Source organism: Ischnura elegans, chromosome 1 (assembly GCF_921293095.1).
Source record: "Ischnura elegans chromosome 1, ioIscEleg1.1, whole genome shotgun sequence".
NCBI classification, from domain to species: domain Eukaryota; kingdom Metazoa; phylum Arthropoda; class Insecta; order Odonata; family Coenagrionidae; genus Ischnura; species Ischnura elegans.
In genome coordinates, this window is record NC_060246.1 from 143,144,701 (window position 1) to 143,168,806 (window position 24,106).

General features: G+C 37.9%; 1 protein-coding gene across 1 annotated transcript in view; it reads right to left on the reverse strand.

The window, feature by feature from the left end:
- Positions 1-3,844: 3,844 nt before the first annotated feature.
- The window catches only part of LOC124171395 (centaurin-gamma-1A), a 35,230-nt gene continuing 14,968 nt past the window's right edge, over positions 3,845-24,106 (reverse strand). Inside the window, exons 6-16 of the mRNA XM_046550571.1 lie at positions 23,809-24,017; positions 19,014-19,272; positions 18,439-18,601; positions 17,560-17,647; positions 17,227-17,363; positions 15,413-15,540; positions 11,006-11,123; positions 9,456-9,573; positions 8,797-9,009; positions 8,196-8,343; positions 3,845-6,108 (exon numbers count right to left, since the gene is read on the reverse strand). Of these exons, the coding sequence (XP_046406527.1) occupies positions 5,872-6,108; positions 8,196-8,343; positions 8,797-9,009; positions 9,456-9,573; positions 11,006-11,123; positions 15,413-15,540; positions 17,227-17,363; positions 17,560-17,647; positions 18,439-18,601; positions 19,014-19,272; positions 23,809-24,017 (1,818 nt within the window). The 3' untranslated portion in view covers positions 3,845-5,871. The remainder of the gene's footprint in view (positions 6,109-8,195; positions 8,344-8,796; positions 9,010-9,455; positions 9,574-11,005; positions 11,124-15,412; positions 15,541-17,226; positions 17,364-17,559; positions 17,648-18,438; positions 18,602-19,013; positions 19,273-23,808; positions 24,018-24,106) is intronic.

A 24,106-nucleotide genomic window follows, 5' to 3' on the forward strand; every position in this document is an offset into this window, starting at 1 on the left:
GAATACGCAGCGTGGTGCCTGACAGTATAGTTTCCGACGTCGCAAAGTGGTTTTGAAGCATTCGTGCAAACTATGTTTCTGAATCTGTGATCTTGTAGCCACAGACGCATGGTTTTCGGAAACCAGGTGTTCCACGAAGCAGTAGGAATATGAATACAATTACATTATCGCCGCTAAAAAGATCACGGTAGGGAATAGACAGCTGTGAATGATACAAGAAAGCAATCTAAAATAACATAAAATGAGCATAGATAATAATTGATTGATTTCCGCAAATGATGAAAATTACAAGAAATTAATGAGTGCTTGGATTATCCGTATTTTCTGATTATTGGTGCCGCCTCTCCCCATCATTACCCCGGATAATCAGGAGTTTGCTGTACATGGCTATATGCAGTTTCAAAGCATCCTTTAAGACCTCTATGGAATAAGTAAAATTAATGTAGACAGTTAACGACTTATCCGTGGAAGAATGTTGTGTAGATTTTTTTTGGGATTCACAGTGTCAACAGCAGCCTCCTCCAAACATGAAGGAATGACCCAAGAGTAATATCTAAAAAAATCAATGAAATTGAGTCCACAGCAATACATGAGAGAACTGAATGACTTTGAGGAGTTAGAGAAATACTTGAAACTGTTTCCATGTGAAAGAAGGGTCTTTCGGCTGAGTTGCTACTGATATACAAGTAGAAGAAAAATAACGACAGTTGACAGAGATAGGCAGAAAAAGTTGACAATGGTCACAGCATGGACCAACATGATGCAAGCTATAGAAACTTAAATTGCTGCATGTTAAACTCAAAATTTAAAAATTACTTACTTTTTGATATCGATAGCCCTCCTTATTTTGAGGCTTCAGTTTTAGGAAAAAATTTAAAAAATGCATAGGAATATAGTCCCTATACTTTTACCACAGGCATTTTTAGAAAAAAGGGGGACTATAATCAGATATATACGGCATTTGATCAGTCTGCAAGAGATCTCAGTTTGGAGGCAACTATGTAACAAGTTCCTCCATATTAATTGAAACACTTCCTGGAGCTAGGAGAAATTACAATCATAAATACAGTTATAAATAAATGTAAAACAATGGGTACAAAAAATGCTCTAACAGCCACTAAACTACAGAAAAAATTCAATGTTTTGGACAAAATCACTACAAAGCTAAACACGCTTAGGGAAAGTGATCACATAATAAGTTTGATAATACCACAGAGCCTTCCTGAAAGCCAACTTGTACAAAAGGTAGAAGAAAAAAATTGTTCGTTTATGATGCTTGCATAAAACATAAATGAGCATTTAGCTTAGTGAAAGAGTACATATTCCTGAAGTAACACAGCTAAAATTTAAAATAGGTCTAAAATATTATGATGTAAAAGTTCTGGGTATCACAAAAAAGTAATATCAAAATTAAAAATTGACATATTTTTTGTAATATAAATACATAATATGTAATATTAAATCACAGAGAATTCCATAAAATTATGGAGAAACTGCACAAGTCCCAGTCACTACACTCTGGCCAGCTAAGTTGGATGAACAATCAGCAAGGTACTTTCATGATCTGCAGATAAACATGGGCCCTGATCAATGGAGTGTTCAAGTGCGTTACGTCCTGATTAACCTAGGACTGCGTAGACCTTAGCCAATTTTTCCAGTAGCCAATCGAGAGCTGACGAGTATCGAGGCCACTTAGTGGAATGATCGGTAGATGGAAGATTTCCATTTCACCCAAAATATGCTAAAATGTGTTGTTGTGTGACGTCTGACATTAACCAGCTTTGCCAAACAATGTCTCGGGAACTGTACCTTTCACTTTCACGAATGGATAACCTCCCTCTTTGTCGAAAACGTCCTAGTTTCACATTTCCTACATAATGACATGATGGAGATGCTAGGAGACTCTAGACACTCTTCACTAGTCACTCATCTCTGGTCAATCAGATTGGTTTAGCTGTCTTTCCTTGGTCAGTTATCAATAACTGGTTACTCTGTAGTCATTCACTGACAGTGCAGTCATAATTTATGTCAGTATTTGCCGAACCATGGCCCATGCTACCAAAGTGCCTAGCTATCCACTTGTGCCATCACCAGTAGCTACTTTCTTTCCCAAGACATTGGCTTGAATTTAGGGTATTCTTAATGTACACATTTTTTAAAATTTATATCTTTTCATTAAATTGACTTGCAATAGGGATTTTACATGGAAATAAACTTTGCAGTAAATACTTTAATAAGTTGTGTGTGATTATTCACATCCTGACACCAAGGGCAAGAACCCACTTTAAATGTGACCTGCAACTTTGGAACCATAATCCACTCAGCCATGGCACTTTATATAATTTTCTTGAAATGAAAAGGATTTACAAGGAGCAGCAGTTCTTTGGAAATAAGGTCCATGGAAAATCCTCTAATCTCAGAATCTATTTCCCCCACGGGAATCCTTAATGTCACAATGATTCACAGTACGTCAGTTTAATCCGTTGAATATAAGGAGCCCTTTGCAGTACTGCTGGGCAGTGATAAATTAGTGGCAAACTAGAACCGTGACATTGGTTACATCCCCATAAATGTAGTTCATATGCTGCTCTAATTTTAGTTCGAAATATGTACAATGCCAACAAAAAAAACAAAAACTTAATATTTAATCTTTTGTGATGGTTATCCATTACGGTACTGCCTCAATTCTAAGTATTAAAGACCTAAGTTGATTCAATGATACTCACTCTTACATAAGCCGAACTCTATCTCGAACAACAAACAACACACCCTAGAGTAAAAATTTTCTTCCTTCTTCAAAAAAATGTTGGAGTTTTTTTTGTTCATATTTTGCCCCTAAATTCCAATGAAACTATATATTTCACAGTAACCATCACTTTAACTGAATTTCACAAGGAATTTATGGAATCCAAGGAATGAAATTATACTTTATACGTAAAAATTCTAAATATGCACATAACTTTCAGCCACAAAAATTAATGAAAAGGGTCATTTGGATAGGATGTACAATATGATGGAACCCAGGAGTATCAGCTGCAACTGGTATAAAATGTACAACATTAAAAAACCTAATTAACTTTTATCTGAAACATCTTGAAGAGGCATGCTGATGAGGGCCTCCAAAAACAAAGATATCCAATGATATCACAAGAAAGGTATATCAGCAATTCCATCAAAAATTATTTCAGAGCTTTTCCAATGGCGACACTTTGATAGCGGCAACAGAGCTGTATGGTGGAATTCATAAAAATATACTGTTAAAACACGAAACATGCATGAATATATCATCATCCATAACATGTATAAAAGCATGAACTCATGATTGGCTTTCAAATAGCAAATAAAGGTATCGAGGGTATGAGTGGCGTAACCAGCAATATGCTTTGGGAGGGAGGGTTAGCAGGGGCTACCCCCCAGGAAACCTTTTTGAAAAATATGTAACTTGTCTGAAAATGCATTTTACATCATTTTGGTACTTAAAATTCAACTTTAAACAGATGCAGTTATTATACACCAAATAACTTTTTAAACTAACCAGACAAAATAATCAACTTTTTGATTTCTCTGAGGCTTTGGGGGGGGGATTACATCCCCTCATCCCCCCCCCCCATAGTTATGCCACTGGAGGGTGTACAGGCTATGTCAACTACCATGAGGGTAAGAGAAAAAAATCATACTCACATAATAAAATTTGATGAAAATTTTTCATTTTAATTTTGCAAATAATTTACTGCCATAAGAAATAAATAAATTAATACTTCCACTCTGTTTAGTTCCATTAATTTTTACAAGGTACTCCATCCAAATACAAACAGGTTTCATCTACTCCTAATACCACTTCTCCTCTTATTTTACAACCACCCCATTCTGCATCTTTGGTTATCATACAATTTTCTCTAATACCCTCATCTCTAACCAGATTTTCATTGAACTGCAAATTTTCATTACATGTACACAAAATAAGACTTTCACTGGATGTAATTTTACCTGCAACACAACCCATTTTTCGACCCTGACTGGTATTTAAATATTATTCTTGCACATTAAATTAAATTATTTACATTGACAATGTACTAGTCTTATAGTTACACAGTTGACTGGGAATTTATCTATTACAAAGAATCAAACAAAATGTGCATCACATTAAAATACCCAATAACAAGTTAAAATAAAACTTGGTTACACTAAATGCTTAGCAACTCCCTGAGTAACAATAAACTTCTTCAGGGTTAGCCAACTTCACTCAAAACTTTTGTCATGCAAGCTGATAGGTACCAACAGTCAATTAAAAGATAAATAATATTAAAATACCAGTCTACATTAATTATCATTTAAATGAAATATCAATTGAGTATTCTTGTACAAAAGCCAACGGCCATCAGAAGGAAGGCTTTCGATGCGGAAAAGCATTCCAAGATGGCTTGAACTAGAAAAGTTTAGTGAAAAATGTTATGGAACCACCCTACTCTTCAGTTAGTCCAAGGATATCATTTCCTCAGAGAATAAATTAGGGCATGATGAAGAGGATGTGACGATTTCATGTATATAGTAAAATTAACCCAATCTTGTACAACAATTGATTTGATCTCATAGTCAAACACAACACATGGTCTTTTGAGCTTGAAAACTTGGTAGCATCCAAAGCAACTTAGGGAGGAGAAAGAATAAGTTAAAAATCAGGCTAAAATAAATAATTTACAAAATGAAGGACAAAGCTCAATTTGTATGACTAGAAAATGTGCTGAACATATTCATGATCACTTATGGAGAACATCTTTTTGGGCCACAAGGTAAGCATATGATGAGCTGTCGGCCCCAGCTTCTGACAACATTTGAACATGGTCAAGAAAAGGTACTTCACTACTGAGCAAGAAAGCGAGAGATTTCACAGAGGTCTCCCACAAAGGAGGTAAAACGAAAATACCAATCAGCCGGAAAATAGACAGGAAATACGGAGTGTGTCCCACCCTTAAAGAGATGTACAGAAAATGATTAAGGCAATGCATGTGTACACCTTGCAGAAAACTTGGTCCATTGGCATCATAATTTAAAAACATGCACTCATTTCATGATTGCACATGAAAACAACTTTTACACAAGTTCATATTTTTCAGCATTTTTCCATACAGCCGCATAAGTAAGGCATGGAATCACAGTGTAACGTATCTTGCCCTTAGCATAGTTGGATCCCCAAAAGAGGAATGTCTGTATTTCCAGTGTTCCACTAAGCATAAAATCACACGCAACTTCATAATCGACCACTTCACCAGAAAAAAACTTGCCAAACATTTGAGTGGGGTTACAAGGCACACCCCACTGTTATAAATGGACATTCAAAAGTTTTCACTCATCTTTCCAAAGAGAGATGAATTCTGGTGTGACAGGTCCATACACAGTCCAAATATGACACCACATTATTACATTCAGAAACAACCTTCTGAACCTTAGGAATGCAAAACAAATGCATTGGAACAAGCACTCCATTTGAACATTGCTCTGCAATGCAAAGGAGCTGATTGCCAGCCTTACTAAAGCTGCATCTATCTCTTTTTATATTGACAACCCTCTTTCCAACAGTATAAATGGCGCACGATACTGGGAAACTGCAACAGCTGAATAAGAGTCATACTTTAAAATATATATATTTAGTGTGTGTATATATAAGTGTATGACAGGTTCTCATTACAACTACTAAGGTAATACAAGTCGTAATATGGGTAGACAGCCTTTCTTTGTAAGTCCTATCCACTAACCCATGCCCATACTTTGTCTTTGGTGCAAAAGTACAACTATTGGTGCAAATTAATGCTTAGTCTTGGAAGGTGAGCAAGTGTCAGCCATTGTCTTGGCCACTTCCACCATGGGTCTGTGCTAAATCACACTAGATGGAAGTCGGTCAAAGGCTTCTGGTGGTGGAGGACCCCTCCTCCCTATCCCACCTTCTCTAGCTGCAGCCTCGGGGCACCCGTTCATTACAAGGAGCTCCACGAGGCTACCAGTTGATGCCAACATTGGCACTGGAAGATTTGGAGAAGACATGGAAGCCATGCGTGCATGGCTAAGACAGGTACGACCTTCATGATCAGCTGCTTTTATGTCTGCATTGTTCTGTTCAAGGAAATGGACAACATTTTTAATTTTACCAATTAAAATGAAACTGCAATGGAAACAAAAGGAATCACATCCAGGTAATCTTAAATGGCATAAAAAGTTCTCATTGATGCATTCAGCGCTACAGCTAACACTTATTCAAAATTGAGAGCATTTCAGATGATAGAAAGAAAATCATGACATTTCCAGAAACTCATCACATGATCAAACCTTAATGATTTCCATAAGTTTAAACTTTCATTACTGCCATGCATTAAAGATAGAGAATTCCCGAGGAGCAATAAGATATGCACATTGGGCTATCTAACAATTTCTTATAAACACCAGAGTCTCATTGAATCAGAGAAGAAAATTTTGTTTCTCAAAGGTTGTTTTATTCTTGAGCCATGAAATATCATAACTCTGGGATACTTCAAAGAAAGAGGTGTAGAGAGAAGTTGATGTCACTCGCCACTCCTATCCTTCCTAACCTATCACCAAGAATGCTATGAAGTGTTCCCTCACCTCACCTCGTCACATCAGTTGAAAGTCTTCATACCCTCTAATTACTCACATTTTAACATTATTGTGGATAAATGAGGATTTTAGTGGAAAATACTCTAGCAGCCAAAAATAAGGGAATAACGTTTTAAAAACCTAAGAAAATAATAACGCAGGTTGTTCACGCCATAGGGAGTCCTATGCTATAATCACCACTCTCCAGATTGTTGTTTGTTGGGTGCCCGTGTGGGCGAGAGTCTAATTGTTTTAAGTATTGTTTTCGTGTTTGTTGGCCGTGAACAGGAGTCTTGAATGTGTTGTCAAGCCGGGAGGTTCTCGAGCCGATGCTGCCTGAGGAGGACATCTACGGGAGCCCGACACTCAGGTGAGTGGTGATTTTGGATGGTGTGGGACTCCCGGCGCATAGTAATAATAATATATACAGTCCACTTTATTGCCGTTTAATACTCTCTCGTGTCGTGTACATAGGTTAAATATCTCATGAACATACTTCATTCACCTGGATGTCACAGGAGAGAGATAAACTTATCTTGTGTAACATAAAGATATACAAAAATGTAAAAAGCTATAGAAATATTCACCATTGGGGACTGAATGATTCCCGATTTAACTTTAGCGCAAGCACTTCACTAGCTCTCCCAGCTGGGATAAGTAGCTACTGGTGATCTTTCACAGGAGCTGCAGAATCGTGTGGAAGGGGCATCAAGAAACAAGTAAGCGGAGGGCTTCAGTTGGCACCTAGTGAGTGCCTAAGCAACGCACAACTGTGGGGTAAGTATATGCTCAGTGACATTATCTGAGGGAGTTTATTTCAGTGGAGAAATTTTGGGATATGGAGCAGCAACAGCCAAAATGAAAAATGAAAGGAATATCTCTAGACAAGAAGATTTAAATCATTGAAGAGGTGGAAGCCAAGCCATTGAGTTAAACTACTACTGCAGAAAAATATGGAATCCTGCAATCAACTTTGTCAACTATGGGGGAAAAACCTCACAAAAGTGGAGTCTGGCTTATTGCTGAAATAAATATTATTCCAGAACTGAAGCACCAATGAATGACATACATATCTTTAATTTGCAAAAGACTCCACAAATACTTCCTCGCTTGCATTTTACACAATTTCTTCTTCAGATATATTAAAAAATTTTATTGGATGATTGCACAAAGACAAAAGAAGTTACAAAAAACAGAACTGAGCAGCTTTTGCGATTTGCTGAAAAATCATAAAATTATTAAATCATAAAATTTCTTTCCAATTTAGGAATGAGTGTGAGTACCTAGAATCTTTTTCCCCACTGATTATTTACTTTACCATCCACTCTGGCGAGTTCATACATGCCATATTTAAATACCCCAATTCCAATTTAGGAAGAGAATCTTCACAAATAATGGTGCAAAGAGCAAAAAATGTATTATAGATCAATTCACTATAGGAGAGGTTATCATCAAAATTGCATCGCATTTTTATCATGCACACTCATTGATTTAAAAATATGCCATTGACTACTGGCAATTAAGTTAGCCCTGTATATGTATGGACATACAGTGATTTAACCTATCCAATAAAAGAAGCACCAACTTACCCACATCAACAGCTGTGCCATTGCCAAATTACCCATAGCACAGGCTAAGTGCAGGGGAGTTCTCAAGTCAACAGAGCTAACAGTTGTATTCACTATCTCCGGAGAATTGGAATGTGCCAATAGTAATGCCACTGCTTTCATATCAGACCTACCATTAAAAAAGAAATGGCATAAATTAGTCTCCTAAAAATAGAGAAAATCTTTATAGGAGAGAGAGAGAGAGCTGGATAATCATTTTATTTTTAATATTGGAATTCATCAGGATCCTTATTACAAAGCAGCCTGAACAACCTGTCCTCACTCTTGATTAGATTTCAAGGAAAGATGAAAACAGGATAAAAGTACCCAAACATGGAACCTAATGGAGCATAATAATCATCATTGGCCAGCATTGAATTTCTACATACATCAAACATATACCGCATTGTGTTCCAATGCATGCATGCCCTGGCATTGATTTTATGACACTGATACCTCATCCAGTACTAACTTAATTTACTTAACTAAAGAATTCACAACATTCCTCGACCTCTGGAATGGATTAATATGTACAAGGGCATGTCTATTAATTACAATCAAAGCTATGACAAAATATGCTTACCGACACACAGCATCAACAAGCTGCTCTCCAAGAGGAGGGTCAGATGAAAAGTTGGATAGAAACTCTTTTTGCTCGTATTTACTCCGGATCCAACGCTCCTTTTCCTCTCGGCTTGAATTTGGCGTAGGCTTAGCACGCCCATTTGTGTTTGCCTCCCAAATTTCATTAGCAGCAGAGTTCCCAATTGCCAGCATCACACTCATGTGGCCGGGACTGTCATGGAAGATAGAGAAGTGACCATGAATAGATTGCCAAATGAGGCATACGTATAAATGTCAGTCATCAAGTCATACCTCTACACTATTTTTCATAAAAGAAAGAGCAAGCCAAAATAATTGATCCCCTAAGGGCCACTCTATTTCTACCAAAGATAACCAAACAAATTAGCTTCATTAATCGTGCTTTTACTTTTTATTGATCCCATGAATCTGCAGCGAATCTCTAGGAATATTCTGGATAACACACTATTTACAACGATTCAGACATTGTTCTGATAGCCACCACATAAAGTCTTTGATCCGACCAACTATAGGTATAGAAATAGAAAGTTTATCCTCATCCCACAATGGGGAAAGCAATTAAATAAAGTCATCTGCAGCTTAAGAGGTAATCCTAATATATAAAAACTTTTTTTAAGCAAAACATAATTTTATACTCACGGCCATTCATCCAGACCCAAAGACCTTACTCTGGATATATGAGATCCAAGATTGCGATGAATGCCAGAGCATTCTATGCACATAAGCACACCGAGATTCAAACTGGCCCAGTCTGGATCTGAAGAAAATAATAATATCAATTAGAATGTATTAAAACATACACACCCATTAAGAAACTGAAGGTAATTTCTTTTAAGCCAAGAGGAATCCACCAAAATGTCTATTGCTGCCATGGTGACTTAACTGTAACTTAGGGTAATAACAGCAAAAGACATAGAAAGCTAAGGCAAATTGTGAAAAATAACTTTTATAGCTTCATTCATCCTTTCATACTTTCCGTCATTCATAGCTTTCGACATCCGACACTGAGGGTAAGACAATGAAAATTTCAGATAACTTTGGATAAACAAAAATCTACAGAAAGTACCTGCATCTCCTTTCTCAAATTTACAACATACCGTAGCCTTTTCAATGAAATTAGATAGCAGGCCAGCAAGATTTAAGAGCTGCACTGTGGCTACATATACATCAGAAATAACCACTCGTTCAATTCATTTCCAAAAGGCAGGATTTAAATCTTAATTAAAACCTTACGAAAGGGCAATAATTATAAGTGCAGTACACTCCCGATTATCCGGGCTAATGATGGGGAGAGACGGCACGAATAATCGGAAAACATGGATAACCCAAATTTTCACTTAAATGTCTTGCAATGTTCATAATTTACCTAAAACAAACAATATACTATTATTATTTATGCAGTTATCCTGTTATTTTAGAGTGCTTCCTGGATTCAATAAGAGCTTTCTTCGCCAGTACGCGATCTTTTTAGCGGCAATAACATGGTTGTACTCATATTATTAATGCTCCATGTAAGGCCTGGTTTCGAAAACTACACATCCGTGGTTGTGTGATAACGGATACAGAAAAGTGGTTTGCATGGATGCTTCAAAAGCAATGCTCGACGTCGGAAACTACACTGTTAGGCACCACGCCACGTAGTCGCATCTCCCACAAGTTGCCCGGGTTCCAACTGCTGCGGGACGTGTATCTGAGATCACGGAGCACGGTCGCGCACAGTCAGGTTTGGAAAACAGGGACACGGTGCTCCCGTGAGTGCAGCTAGCGGGCGACCACATCCGCTTTACGAGGGGGATTAAAATGGAAATAATAAGCCCGGTGGATCCTAGCATTAATGCAGTAATTCCGACGAATTTACATCAGATTTTTTATTTTATAAAGATCACGGAAAAATTTAGCGAGAGTGAAAATCATGCATGGATAATCCGCAACCTGGATAAACCGCAGCTGGATAATCGGGAGTAATCTGCTGTACATAGTTTGCATAGATTTTGGATGGGAAAAATCAATTTCTAAGACCACAATTCAAACTTGGATCCTCAAAATTCAAGTCTAGCACTACAACTAATTTAGCTACCAAGACATTATTTTGTCCAGTAGATATTTGTTGACTTAAGGAAATGCACACGGAAAGACACTCCACATGTCTGCCACACATTTTTCTACTTCCACATGAAGTAAACACTTACTAGGAGCATCACAATCCACACAGTGTGTATTCCCCAACAATTGAAGCCTGATGGACTGAACTGATGCAGCATCAACAAGGTTATTTTGTTGCACTTTTGACTTGCTACTTTCATTACCCTGAAAGATAAGAACAAATGCAACTTAATTCCAGATGACTTAAATTAGCTTGATAAATAAAATAGTAAACGACTAATTTATACCATTCTATCTACAATATAAGTTAAACTTGATTGTGATGGCAGAAATCAGTTTTTCTACAGACATTTATGTTGATGATTCATTGAAAACAAAAATAAACCCGTTTGATGGGTTAACTTGAAGCAAATTAAGTTTACTTTCACCCTTAAAAGATGACAGCCAACACAGTATTTGCAAACTGCAAACAATGGATAAAACTGCAGTAAATCACAGCAATATTAGGGTAACTTTCACATAGCTCATTTAATAAACCGATACATGTTTAATAATTGACAAGGCATTGCAACACATTATAATAAGTATCTCAAGGAAATTTAATTCATGGAAACCTCAATGGTAATTTTTTAATCCAAAACAGCTCAACCTGAGGAAAAAGTAAACAGAGGAGCATTATTCATGCAAGGCATACCTCTGGACATAATAAAAGGAAAATTTCACAGAAATTCAGAGACTGATTAAAGCTGTTGTTTCAGGGGAAGCGTTTGATTACTTTTCAAGGTACCTCGGTTGGATGCAATATTTCTCAGCTATAATGCAATGTCTGATATGCATTGACAGAAGGTTTTTAGACATACATTAAATATTTTAAAAATTTATTTGTTAATCCAGTGAAATACAGTGGAACCTCGCTAAAGCGAGTACAGGCTATAGCGAGACCCCCGCTATTACGAGAGATAGCCGATGCACCGTCAATTGATCCTATTATAAGCATGTTAAAAATTTCGTTTTTACGAGGCCCTTTTGGTGTTGGCTCTCGCCATAGCGAGGGTTTCACCGCCGGAAAAACTTACACCAAGACTCCTTAATCTCTGTAATTGCTAGCGATCTGTTAGAAATGAAGTTAATGGAGGGCTCAGTCTCAAATTTATGTGGTAAAGTGTCATTCGATAAATAAGTAGTTAATTTTGGTGAAAATATTGTGGCATTAGCATTTGCGAATGCTTGATCTTCTTTTGTTCCTCGGGCGGCAGAAAGCAAACGGCAGCATACCCTGACGTCCATAATTTGCGTGAATAGGAAGCATTTGATGGAACACACCATGGCCAAAAAAACATCAAACACGTCTAAGCGAGAAAATAAAAAGAAAGGAGTAATATGAGAGTGTCGAAATTAATTTATCTTCCTATTCGCTCTTCACGATTAAAAAAAAACAAAAGCGCCCAAGGAGAGCAGTCTATGTTGAGCTATAAGGAGCTTTGTTCGGGTGGTTTTGCCCACTCCAGTCTGCGGGAACTTCTGAGAAAGGGGCTACGCCTAAGCCTAAAGCGGAGTATTTCAGGGATAGATTGCAAATCGAGAATTTCAAGAGTGCAGAAGGTTGATTATACTAATGCAAAGCACCAAAGCGTTATTTCCCCTCATAATTGCAGGTGATCCCTGCGGTGTAAACCCGAAGTCGTGGAAGAAAGGACTCCAATCATAAGTATCTTATGAAGTATTCCCCGTGTGATATAACATAGACGAAACGGTACTTTTTTACATCCTACTCCCCGACAAAATCCTTGCAGTACGAGGTATTTCTTGCAATGATACCTCTAAAGGTAGGTAGTGCGCCTTAGCGATGATGTAGGATGTACGATGCAATGACACTCAGCGTGAATTGTCCGGATGGACGTATTTATTCTCCGTTGCGGATTCACAGGGGTGAACTATTCGCGTCAGTGGTCGGAGTCGTACTGGCGCTCTCTCCCGTCACGTGGGTAGCCGAGCATCCCCTGGTGGCCGCTGGAAGAACTCACAGAACAACTGACTCTCGTTTGCAGTGCCGTGGTAAACTCGGTGTATTATTTCAAATACGTCGCGAGCGTAACACTCGAAAAGGAACTTTTTTAACAACGGCAATTTTAATCACATCATTTTTCAAGCTTAGCAAACTTTTTACCATAGATAAAGAAGATATTACATAATCTGATAGAAAAAGTCTTCCAAGGCAGGAACGTTATACAACCTTCCACCATTTTCGACTGCAGAAACAAACGTAATACGTTATTTCACTTCACTGCCGCTAAACGTACAGGAGCAATCAACGTACACCTATGGAAACATTTGAGGCATTATATAACCGCGATACAGTTTTATCAGTTAATTTTTGAATTTTCAGTGGAAAATACCAAAGTAATAGAATGATTACGTAAATGCACTAATTAAGTGGATAGAAAAATGGCTTCGTCGGCATTGGCATAATGATTGACAAAACAATGCTTTGCATGATTTTTATTCAGTGCGGCGCTTATAAATTGTTTGGATAGTTAGTTGTTGTTTGAGTAAGGAAATTTAGTGATGCAAAAAAACATCGCCTTTCGTCTGGATTTATGCTTACGTTTATCGGATATAAATTTATGTCGCCGCACCACTCCTGTTCCTGTATAACTGTTCGCAACAGATGTATTGGCCATTATTTGCTCCACCTCCGGTAAAGCGACAAATCGCTATAGCGAGTGTTTATTGGTGCACCGTGGGGTGTCATTTTATCGAGGTTGCACTGTAGAAACTTTCATTGGAATTCCACCTTCAAGATTATGATCTTATCTTTCTTCCGATAATTATGCAGATGGAGGAGAGGTGGCTGCCCCTACTAATACCCCTTCAATCCACCACTGAATACGAAGCACGGCAAAGAAATGTAAAATTAATTTTTTACTAAATACACATCATGAATAATAAATATTTTGCAGTAATACTACTAGAGATGGGTGAAATAGCATTTTTCTCGATTTCTACCACCTACTTACTATTACTACATTTCTACTCTGTTTCGATACCCAATTTCCTTTCTAAATACAGTGGAACCTCGATCTATCGTTTTTAAAACTTTATGCTTCACGACCCCTTATAATATATATATATATATATATATTTTTTTTAGATCACGAGATGTGGGTCAATTCTCGTTTTTCAGGGGGATGGATGGGGATGTTTATTAACAAATTGAAATAACCAAATGTGAAAACCTTCATGTAAGACACAACCTTTGCAAACAAATTTTCAGAGAATTTAGGACGATGTGTGTTGTACATTTGAAATTAGAATAATTGTTAACTTTGCATCATCGAATGTCGATTACAGGCGGTCCCCGACTTTCGTACACAATGCGTTCCCGAAAACTTGTACGAAAGTCGAATTGTACGAAAGTCGAACCATTGACTTCCATACTAATTAGGGGTTACGTTCTAAAAGAACGGAATTTACGTACTAAAACCTTTTTTTTCCACGGCATTCATTTCAATTGACTTAATTTTAATAATATATTAATAAAACTCCTCAAATCATCTAATTTATTTCGATAATACGCAGAAAAAGCTAATATAAGTTTAAAAAACAAGAAATCCGTTGGCTATCGAGTGAAACTACGTCTTGGCGTTTAAGTTGACATTCCACTTATTACGTCCACTATAAATAAAAGGAAATATCAAATAGCATAACAAAATGTATTCGTTGAACCCGTACTCTGGATACCTTTTAATTTTTACACCAAAATTCGATATTTGGCAGGTGACATTCGTGATCGCGTATATTCCGCATGTTATTCAAAAAAGACAAAAGACAAACGGAATTCGGGTGATATTTCGTGCAATATCGTTGCTGAAGGTTTACATGAAAAACAGCACTCAAACGAAAAAACACAATCAGAAAGAAGGTCTTACTAGTTTTATTGAAAGCTATTCGATGATGTCTAGTCAACTTCTTTTGAAAAATATCTTCAATGAAGGCTTTCCTCTTCTCTTGATAAAGGAGCCTATAACAGGCAGTCTCTCTCCCAAATAAATCACCTAGATCAGAGTCAATTACCAACAATTCCCTTCATTATATACGTTCATATTGTTCGCATATACTGCCGATACTGCAATTTGAAACAATTGAATGTTGGGATGCGCAATAAACATAGCGGGAATTTTAAAAAAATTACAGACTAGCGTCCGAAAGTCCGAATTTAGCGTACGAAAGTCGAGTAAAAGGTGTCAATTTTGAATGTACGAAAGTGCGAATTGTACGAAAGTCGAGTGTACGAAAGTCGAGGACCGCCTGTATTGTAAAAAGCTCATTATTCAAGAAATTAAGTGATTTGATTATTCGAACGTCCCATCCCTAAATACTACAAAAACATATCCATTAACTGGACTGCCTCAGTATTTAAAGTATTTCTGTAAAGAGTTGCATCCTAATGCTTAAATTAAACATTTATTCACAAACATAACCTTATTCCTTACCTGAAGAGACTTGAGTATTTGTTGCTGAATCGCATCTACCCACTCATCACGCTCCTCTGAGTTGCTCGCCTCAAAATGCCACTGCTTGTTGTCCAAGGACACAATGAAGAATTCATACCCATCTGAATCTGAGAAGAGAAAGATGGAAGTCCACAAATTCATTAATAAGGCTAACAAAGAACTTAACATTACAATCGCAACCAAATGGATAAAACAGAAAGGGCAGGAAGTTCCAAAGAAAAAGTCAAGGAGAAACTGACCAATTGGATGCAAAAACTGTATTATAAAGAGATTCCATGTTAGACAAATCTGTATTTGATTAAAACTTAGCAATACAATAAGGAACATTCACTTTTGTTTAAGTCACTGCTGAGGGAATGAGGAAAATCATACAATTGCTGATAGACTTGATCAGCACGTTTGATGCAGATAAATATGCTAATCAATTAAGAATTGTGGTAAGGAGAAAATGAAGCTGCTAACATTTTTAGCCATCAGCCCATCTCAAGGTTACTTAATTAGAAAAGGACCATTAACTTCAGGGGAGAGGAAAGGTTGCATGCGAACAAAGGGCATGATTGGAAAAATAAGGTACACTAAACCTTAGAGAGTAAAACCACTCCTTAGAGTGAACTTCTTTACACCTTCAACCTCCATGCATCATACCTACTAACCCTGCAGTCCCAGAGAATTTTCGTGTAAGTTGATAGGGAAACCTCTATTCATCAATCCACTTCACTTCATAAAACCTCCACTCATCGTACCGATGCAATAGCCCTGAGACCCCCAAACTATCTACCTCCATAAATAGTACCGACATTTTAATTTTTTGCTGCACACGAGACTTCCAAAAGTTCAGCAAGAAATACATATTATACCCTAAATTTTTCTTTCTCACAACTTGGCTTATGGTAAAGTTTTATTTAATAGCCAGCTTTTTTGTTGGATTTTCAAGAAAATTTTGGATCAATTACTTACTTCATTATCTAATCAATACAATAAACATATTAGGTGGCTATTTTTTTGGTCAAAGAAAAGACCATATGAAAATATCAGAATGTGAGATCTTGTAAAGAACAAATTTCTTCGTCATTATGGCAATTAGGCTTGCTTAGATATGCCAAATAATATATAATGAAGCACTAATGTTGAGGGTTTGACAAATGATTTTTTATCAAAAAAGAAATGCATTTTTGCTTGGCATGCAAAAGTGAAATTTGCTGAACTAAAAGGGTAGAGTTGGTGCATAGTACAGGACATAGGTCAACAGTGGTGAGATAACTGAACATATGCCAGCAGGATAAGTGAAGTAATGGAGACTCATTCCTCATTAAAGGAGTATGTAAAGATTAACAATTATTTGTTCACATGCAATCCAAATGAGGGTGAAGTTATGGAAGATGAAGAGAATGAGAGATTACAGAGTAGTAGAAGAAGAAATTGATAAAGGGGATTTGGTATCACCTCTCTCCAAATCGAGGTCCAAGATGCATTGAATGCTATTGTGAGGTATTTTTTGAGGATGGAGGACAGAAGAAACAAGAAACAGTGAAAATATGCTCCAGTTTAACAGGATTGAAGGTATAATTTCAAAAATAGCTAGAAATAGCATAAATACTGCATACTATTGAAACCTCTTTGTAGTGGAGCCTTCATACATTATCACATCAACATTTTGGTACCTCCATGTCAATATAAAGTGGTTTAAATGTATTACTCTGCATCACATGCTTTGTTTCCAAGTAACCATAAGTCCAAACGTGCATATAAAAATTGATAGAAAATAAAAACAAAGCTTAAGCACATTGACTTACCATCACACTCTGTATTCCTCATACCACTGCTTTTCATTCTTCTATGGCGCTTTTTAACATTAGGAGTCTCCATCTTGTTGTCACTGCCATTTAGGAATGACTGAGAGCTATTTCCAAGGAGCATTGCATCGTCATTACTGCAATATTATGGAAAAAAATTAAACCACCACAAACGTAAGAATAAAAAACTGTTCTATCAGCAAATTAGCAGAGAAAACATCAGTTTGAAGCATCAAAATCACACTAATATAAGTTTCTAAATGCTTCTACACGCGATCACCTCTAATTTCTGTAGTATAATCTTCACTCACACGTTATCACATCCACACTCACCTACAAGTTTGATGAATTCTTGCTCCAGGTTCTTTTAAAATCTCAAAAGCTGTAAGTAATACTTTATCAGTTATCTTTTTATCCTTACCTGAAAAATAGAAGACATAAATTGTAGATACAGATGCTCCACAGCATGGTTAAAATTTAAAAAATCATTTGATTTTTCAATACTTCATATTTGATGAAAATTTAAAACAAGAATAATTAAACTAAGTTACAATACATCCGCAAATTTCAGCCAAATGTATCATCTCTCAAAATCAGATGAATAAGAACTGAAATTCATGCTTAGAATGGCATTATAAACTTTACCATTAGCATGCTGAGTAAAATAATAATAATAAAATTTTGAGTAGAAGAAAGATTTTTCAATAATACTATTACCTCATTACGACCATAGAATACCATCCAAATTGAAGGCAAATGCCCAGTAAAGGTGCATCAATACGTTGCTGAAAAAAGTTTATCAATGCAAGGGAAATTTGACTACCCAACTTGCCAAAAGGGGCACATTCTTTCCACATGTGTCCACTAACTACGACCCATAAAAACGTAATTTAGTTATATAAAATACATAGTTCCCAATTTTGGTGATTACATTTGGCATACAGAATTGGGTAACACAAGGGCAATTAGACTCTGCAATTTGCCGAAAAAGGCACATTACTGCTGTTTTGTTTTATTCAATAGCACCACTGAAAATTCCAAAGGCAATTCAATACTCCCCAGATTTTTCCCTTGTACTAACTCTGAATATAAATTTCCCTGAGATTTCCTAAAAAGGGAATTCATTGGGACCATGTATTACACCAATCGTGAAACATAACATTGAAGAAATTTGAGGCTTTGAAATCATCTACAAGAACAAGACATACATACCAACAAGAGATAGTGACGCCAAGCCTTCGGAAATACCTCCACCACCACCAATAGTGGCATTTGAGCTCAGAACTGATTTGGAGCCCCTTGGCTTCTGACCAGGCACCTTCACAGTCACATATTGTAGAGAGATTTCTTTTCCATGAACATCATCCATGTAGTCCTACAAAAAGTATGACATATCTGAACGACTTTCCTTTTTCCTTAGTGAAAGTTCATTAAAAATCATTTAAATCTAATTCAACTGAGCCCTTCAAAATGAATAATAACAATAATTATTCATTCTTCCCTAGTACTCTGATTGTATTGCAGCAGTGCATTAAATTTGGTCTAATCAGCACCATAAAAAATAATCTCATTTGATTCAGCCAGTATTTGAGAAGATTCAGAGATACACATAATTTAATATAGGACACACACAGTTCACTAAGGACCAGCAATTCTTAATTTTCTTGGTGCAGACAAGAAACTGCCGTAAAAATTTCAATCTGTGACAATAAGCATCTACTGAGATACCAATGGCAAATGACAACACCACAATATAACCAAAGGAAAATGGATACAATGGTACTTACATGAAGACTTGGGTGATAAGTTAGTCTTGCATCATCACATAGGGTAACATATTTCTTTTTCCAGTCCTTGTTAAGTGCCTTACTGCTTCGCTTGTACAGGTGGCCCTGTTTCAGTGGTATTGCCCTACCACTCCCCACCTCCCCACCCTGAGTAGCAGAGCCGCTTCCTCCAATACTGCCACCACCAGAACCGACACTACCATTTCGGAAATCACCCTTCTTGGATGGGGTGAAGAGATTGGAGCGCCGACGACTTTTCCTTGAAAGAAAAAAAAATGCCACCATATAGACATGGAAGAAACATCAAACCATAGAACGATGTGGTATTACTCATACATTTGCCAAGGTGATTGGTCTCACATGGGGGGGAGCAACAAAGATGTGTGAGACATTCAGTAGACTCTCGTTATTACGAAGTTCACGAGACTGAAAAACTACCGCTTTGTAAGTACATTTATTTTAGGAACTGTAAAAAAAAAAACCGTACATAATACAGTAGAACCTCACTTATGAAACTTTCAGCGGAAAACCAAAAAAAGTTTCATAAGTGAGGAAGTTTCATATGTGAGGTTTTTCGGTATTCAGCATGAAATCCTTTCCTATAGGGGCCGGTTTGTTTCCAGGATGCAATTACTCATTTGGAGGCAAGAAATTGAAGCCTAATAATCTTATTTTCACACAAGCAACACCACAGATGATGTGTTACTTTAAGAGAAATATAATTCTACATTCCTGAACAACATTATCCGCGGTTGAACATCTAGCATTTCTGGTACTGATCTGCAAGGCTATCATACTGGAGAGATTTCGGAATGATGACACTAAATGTTCACAGAGAAGCCAATTTTTTAAAAAAGTTGACTCATTAAAAGCAGTTTCAGGAAATTCATTTCACCACCTATAGGCAAACCCAAGATTGTAGATTAAAGAAATGAAATACCTAAGGAAAGTCATCCAAATTAACCCCATAACTAGGGAGCAAAATTTCACTAATGCATCACAAAGGCTTCACACCCTATGGACCAGGGTTCATGTCATGGCCGAGGCAGAAAGTTTTCAGAGATGGCTGTATCCCTGCTTGAAAGTAGTGTGGACGGAACTTCCAGTGCAACACCATGTCCGGCAGATGGAACGTTAAGCCCTGGTTAAGCCTATTGTTACAACCTGGCTAATTCCAACACAGGGTTTCTATACTCCCTCCCGTACCTCATGTCGAAAATGACCCCAGCTGTCGGTTTCCTCCCTCTAAATACCATGCCATAGATAATATGGAGCACCCGGCAGTGGCGTAATTATGGTGGGTCGATGAGGGGATAGATCCCCCTCCAAAGCCGCAGAGAATTGAAAAAAAAATTTAAAACAAAAGTCTAGCTTTGATAAACAACAACTGCATCTACTCAAAGTTAAATTTTAGGTGCCAAAATGATGTAAAACATATTTACAGGCATGCTCTTTTTTTAAATTTTCCGGGAATCCCCGATGCCTCGGGGGGGAGGGGGGTCGCCCCTCAGGTGCTACCATCACCCCCAAAGCATATTCCTAGTTGCGCCACTGGTATCCGGGATATTCCGTGACTAATTGTAAGACTTTTCCGGTGCTTATATCACTTTTTTTAAGTGAGCATTTGAAATAACCGTGCAACTGCCGTCAGTGATGATTGAACAAAAATATATTAAGAGCTCTAAAAAATCTCCCCTCTCAAAAATGTTTACGCACTAAAAAAGAATTTTTCCGTGAAATTTTAGTAATAGTAGATTGAATCTACCGGGTATAGCTTCTCTGTCGGCATTCTTACGCGAATTCAGCGCCGGGAACTTCGACTCACAAGCCGTGTGACTCATCTTCACGTAATATCTTGCCTCCTTATATCTGATAACAACACCGGACACTTTTTGTATTTCGATTTAATGGTAATAAGCCATTCCTGAGTTTAAATGGACTGCCTTATCTCTCGCGTTTTGAATTTGACTTAAATGATTACGTTGCGACTGACGACGCGAGTTATTCTCCGAGGACATTCGTACTAACTCTCGTTCAGTTAAAAAATAAACGCTTGCCAGCAGGCAGACTCAAGCTAATAGCTACTCAAGGTCCAACTTTGTTTCATTTAAACCCACTGAGATACAAGTTAGGTCAATTTTGATCGGCGCGCCGCGTCAGCAACTTTCCCCCGGCTCAATTCGTCCCGCGGATGCGGGATTAGCCCGCGGAATGAGACCATGCATGCTGTTTTTACCATCGTGTTGAATCACCATCGACTTACGTCTATACTGCAAATACGATAACCTCTTTTGGATGACCTTGGAAGCCAAATTTTTGGTACGGGAGGATTTTTAACGGCTCATTTAGGTGTTATTTCGCTGGGGCGACGGAAAACATAACCTTGGAAAATTCTAGACAATCTTCCGTTAGAGATAGATATTCCGAATTAACGATCATCTACAGCAGTTAAAATTAATATCTAATAAACAGCATCGCTCATTATTAAAACTTAGTATTCTTCATTGACATATCTATGTGATGAGCACATACTACCCCTGCTCCTGTGACTAAAATCGGCGAGCGTACCGCAATCTTCTCGTAGAGCAGTTATCTGAAAAGTCGTATAAGTGAGGTATTTTATCTCATTGGACTGGGAAAATACGTTTCGTAACCGAGTTCGTCGTATAAGTGAAAAGTTTCATAACTGAGGTTGGAAATACATGGGTTCATATGGGGTTATTCACCGGACCAAAAAAAATCGGCGTATAAGTGAGGTCATCGCATAACTGAGGGTCGTATAACCGAGGTTCTACTGTATATGCGATTAAATTACACAAGAAAATATGTTTCAGTTCCTCAATAGAAGAATGTGGCATGATGTAATCGAGGGTTTATATCTTCACGAATACAGTAATTCCTTGACATACAAACTAGATGCGTTCCGAGACCTTGTTCGCAAGTTGATTAACCTACATTCCAGCCGCCGAGAGTTGTCCAATGACAGGCAGAATGGTCTAGTTCAGGGTAGGGTGCAAGATAGCCAGGTAAGAAACCGAAACACCTACGTCACTTGTAAACAAAAGGGTTCCGTGAAGAAAGGAGTCGGAAGGGACAACGAGCGTGAAGGACTCAAAGGAAGAATCCGTTGTTTTGGCAATTAGAAAAAAGGGCTCGTTTTGGTGGTTCAGGCTTACTTTGGTGCTACATATGCATGTGACAACGTTGTATGACTAAGCGAGGGTGTGAAGTGCTTTAGGGGGACAGCGATTGGTTGCAAACCACGCTGGCGCACGGTTTTCCGCCCCTCTTTATGTGCTATCATCAGACACCCCTCACTGGCCAGACTATATGCAAGGCATCGAGGAGTGCGGTTATCCGGCAGAATGCAACACTGCATCACAATTGTGCTCTAACTGTGACGAACTGATCCAGCTGGGTATCTACCGATTGCATCGATGGATTTTTCTTCCTCACAGGAAAATCCACTAGGATTGGTAGAACATTAATTGCGCTTCGCTTGGTTTCGCTGTTAGTAGGGCCCGCCCGCCTTTGTGATGGTGCGGGATTCCTCGTCCCTTCCCTTCCTTCCCTATCATCTCCCCAGAGGCGTCTTCGGGCTCTCATCGCGGCGGCGCCTCCTTCCTTGTTCCTTCCCGTCCTTCCCCTTCTGGGTGCAGAGGAGAAAAGCTAGCGCTTACAGTCCCTGCCCCTGGAGTGTATCCCCGTGAGCCCGCCCTAGGGTTTCGTTTCCATTGATCCAGCTGGGCGTGCGACGAAGCCGGAGCATGAAAAAATTGCTCTCCGCAGTAAGGAAGAATGGGCAAAATGCTTAACAGTTCATAACTTCACACCAGACTCAATGATACTTTGTTCAGATTATGCCCAAAGTGCGAGTTTCTCTATGCCACACCACATTGCATCGGCCAAATCGAAAGGTGCCAAATTCAAAATTTGAAATTTTATAATGCTGGTATAGTGGAATGCAGCTCTCTGAAAGTTCTTAAATTGAAAGTGTGTAGGAAGAGGACTAACTGTACATCCAATTTACACAATTTATGAGTGGGTAACAATGTTTCCACGGGAATGAAGCACAGGGATATGATGTTGCGTGTATACTGAAGAAAGAACCATAATTGACACTCTGGGGCACAGTAAACGAGGAGAACTCAAACGTGGCGTAAGTATTAAAACTTAGCGTAATGTATATCCACCTAAATGCCATTGCTTATTCATGGAACTTTGTAATAAAGTTCATTTCGTGACTGCCAGAACTGGGACTGAAGTTCGTAATTACATAATAATGTATCTTTCACTATGGATTGGATAAGCCTTTTTGTCAGGACCAACGATTTGCTTCGTAATAATGAGAACTTTGTAATAACGTTGTTTGTATTAACACGAGTCTACTGTAAAAATAATTATAACCCATTTCCATTGCCTATTGAGCATATCCTCGGGTGGAGATTAAGGAATGTTCGGCAGGAGGGAAATAAAATACCAGCCGCCGACCAAAAAAACACAACCGAAAGCATGTATCCATGACATGGGACCAAGATGTAACTATTTCATAATGTGCAGGTACTACCAAATCACAAAAATGTAATTTAACATGACAACATATCATTAAAGACATGCAATATTTTCAGAAAATTTCTTAGTAACAAACATGATGTGGTTCTTGCCCATCATGTATGCTTAAGCCAAAATACTTTTCTTTATGATAAATGCATTAAATAATAAAATTCCTTTATCGGGACAAGATGTCTTCTACCTAAACCCTTAGAAACAAACAATCACAGTGATCACTACCAACCTAGAAGTCGTTGGAGTTGAGCTGGGCGTGGGCAGATCTTTGGTAGCCTCCTTATTTGTAGGAGGGCGTAAAAGGGACTCATTATGAGATGAGGTAGGCAGAGCAGGTCGAGCAAAGGTGAGAGACCCATCATCTGAGGTACGAACTACTGATGGTCTTGCAGGAGGGCTGTTACCTAAGCCACTCACAACAGTTTCCTGAGAACCCACCTGAAATAACAAGATATGATTAGTCAGGCCACAGGTACAAAACATATGTTTCACAATGTCACTTAATTATAACCTTCTGCACCTTTAAG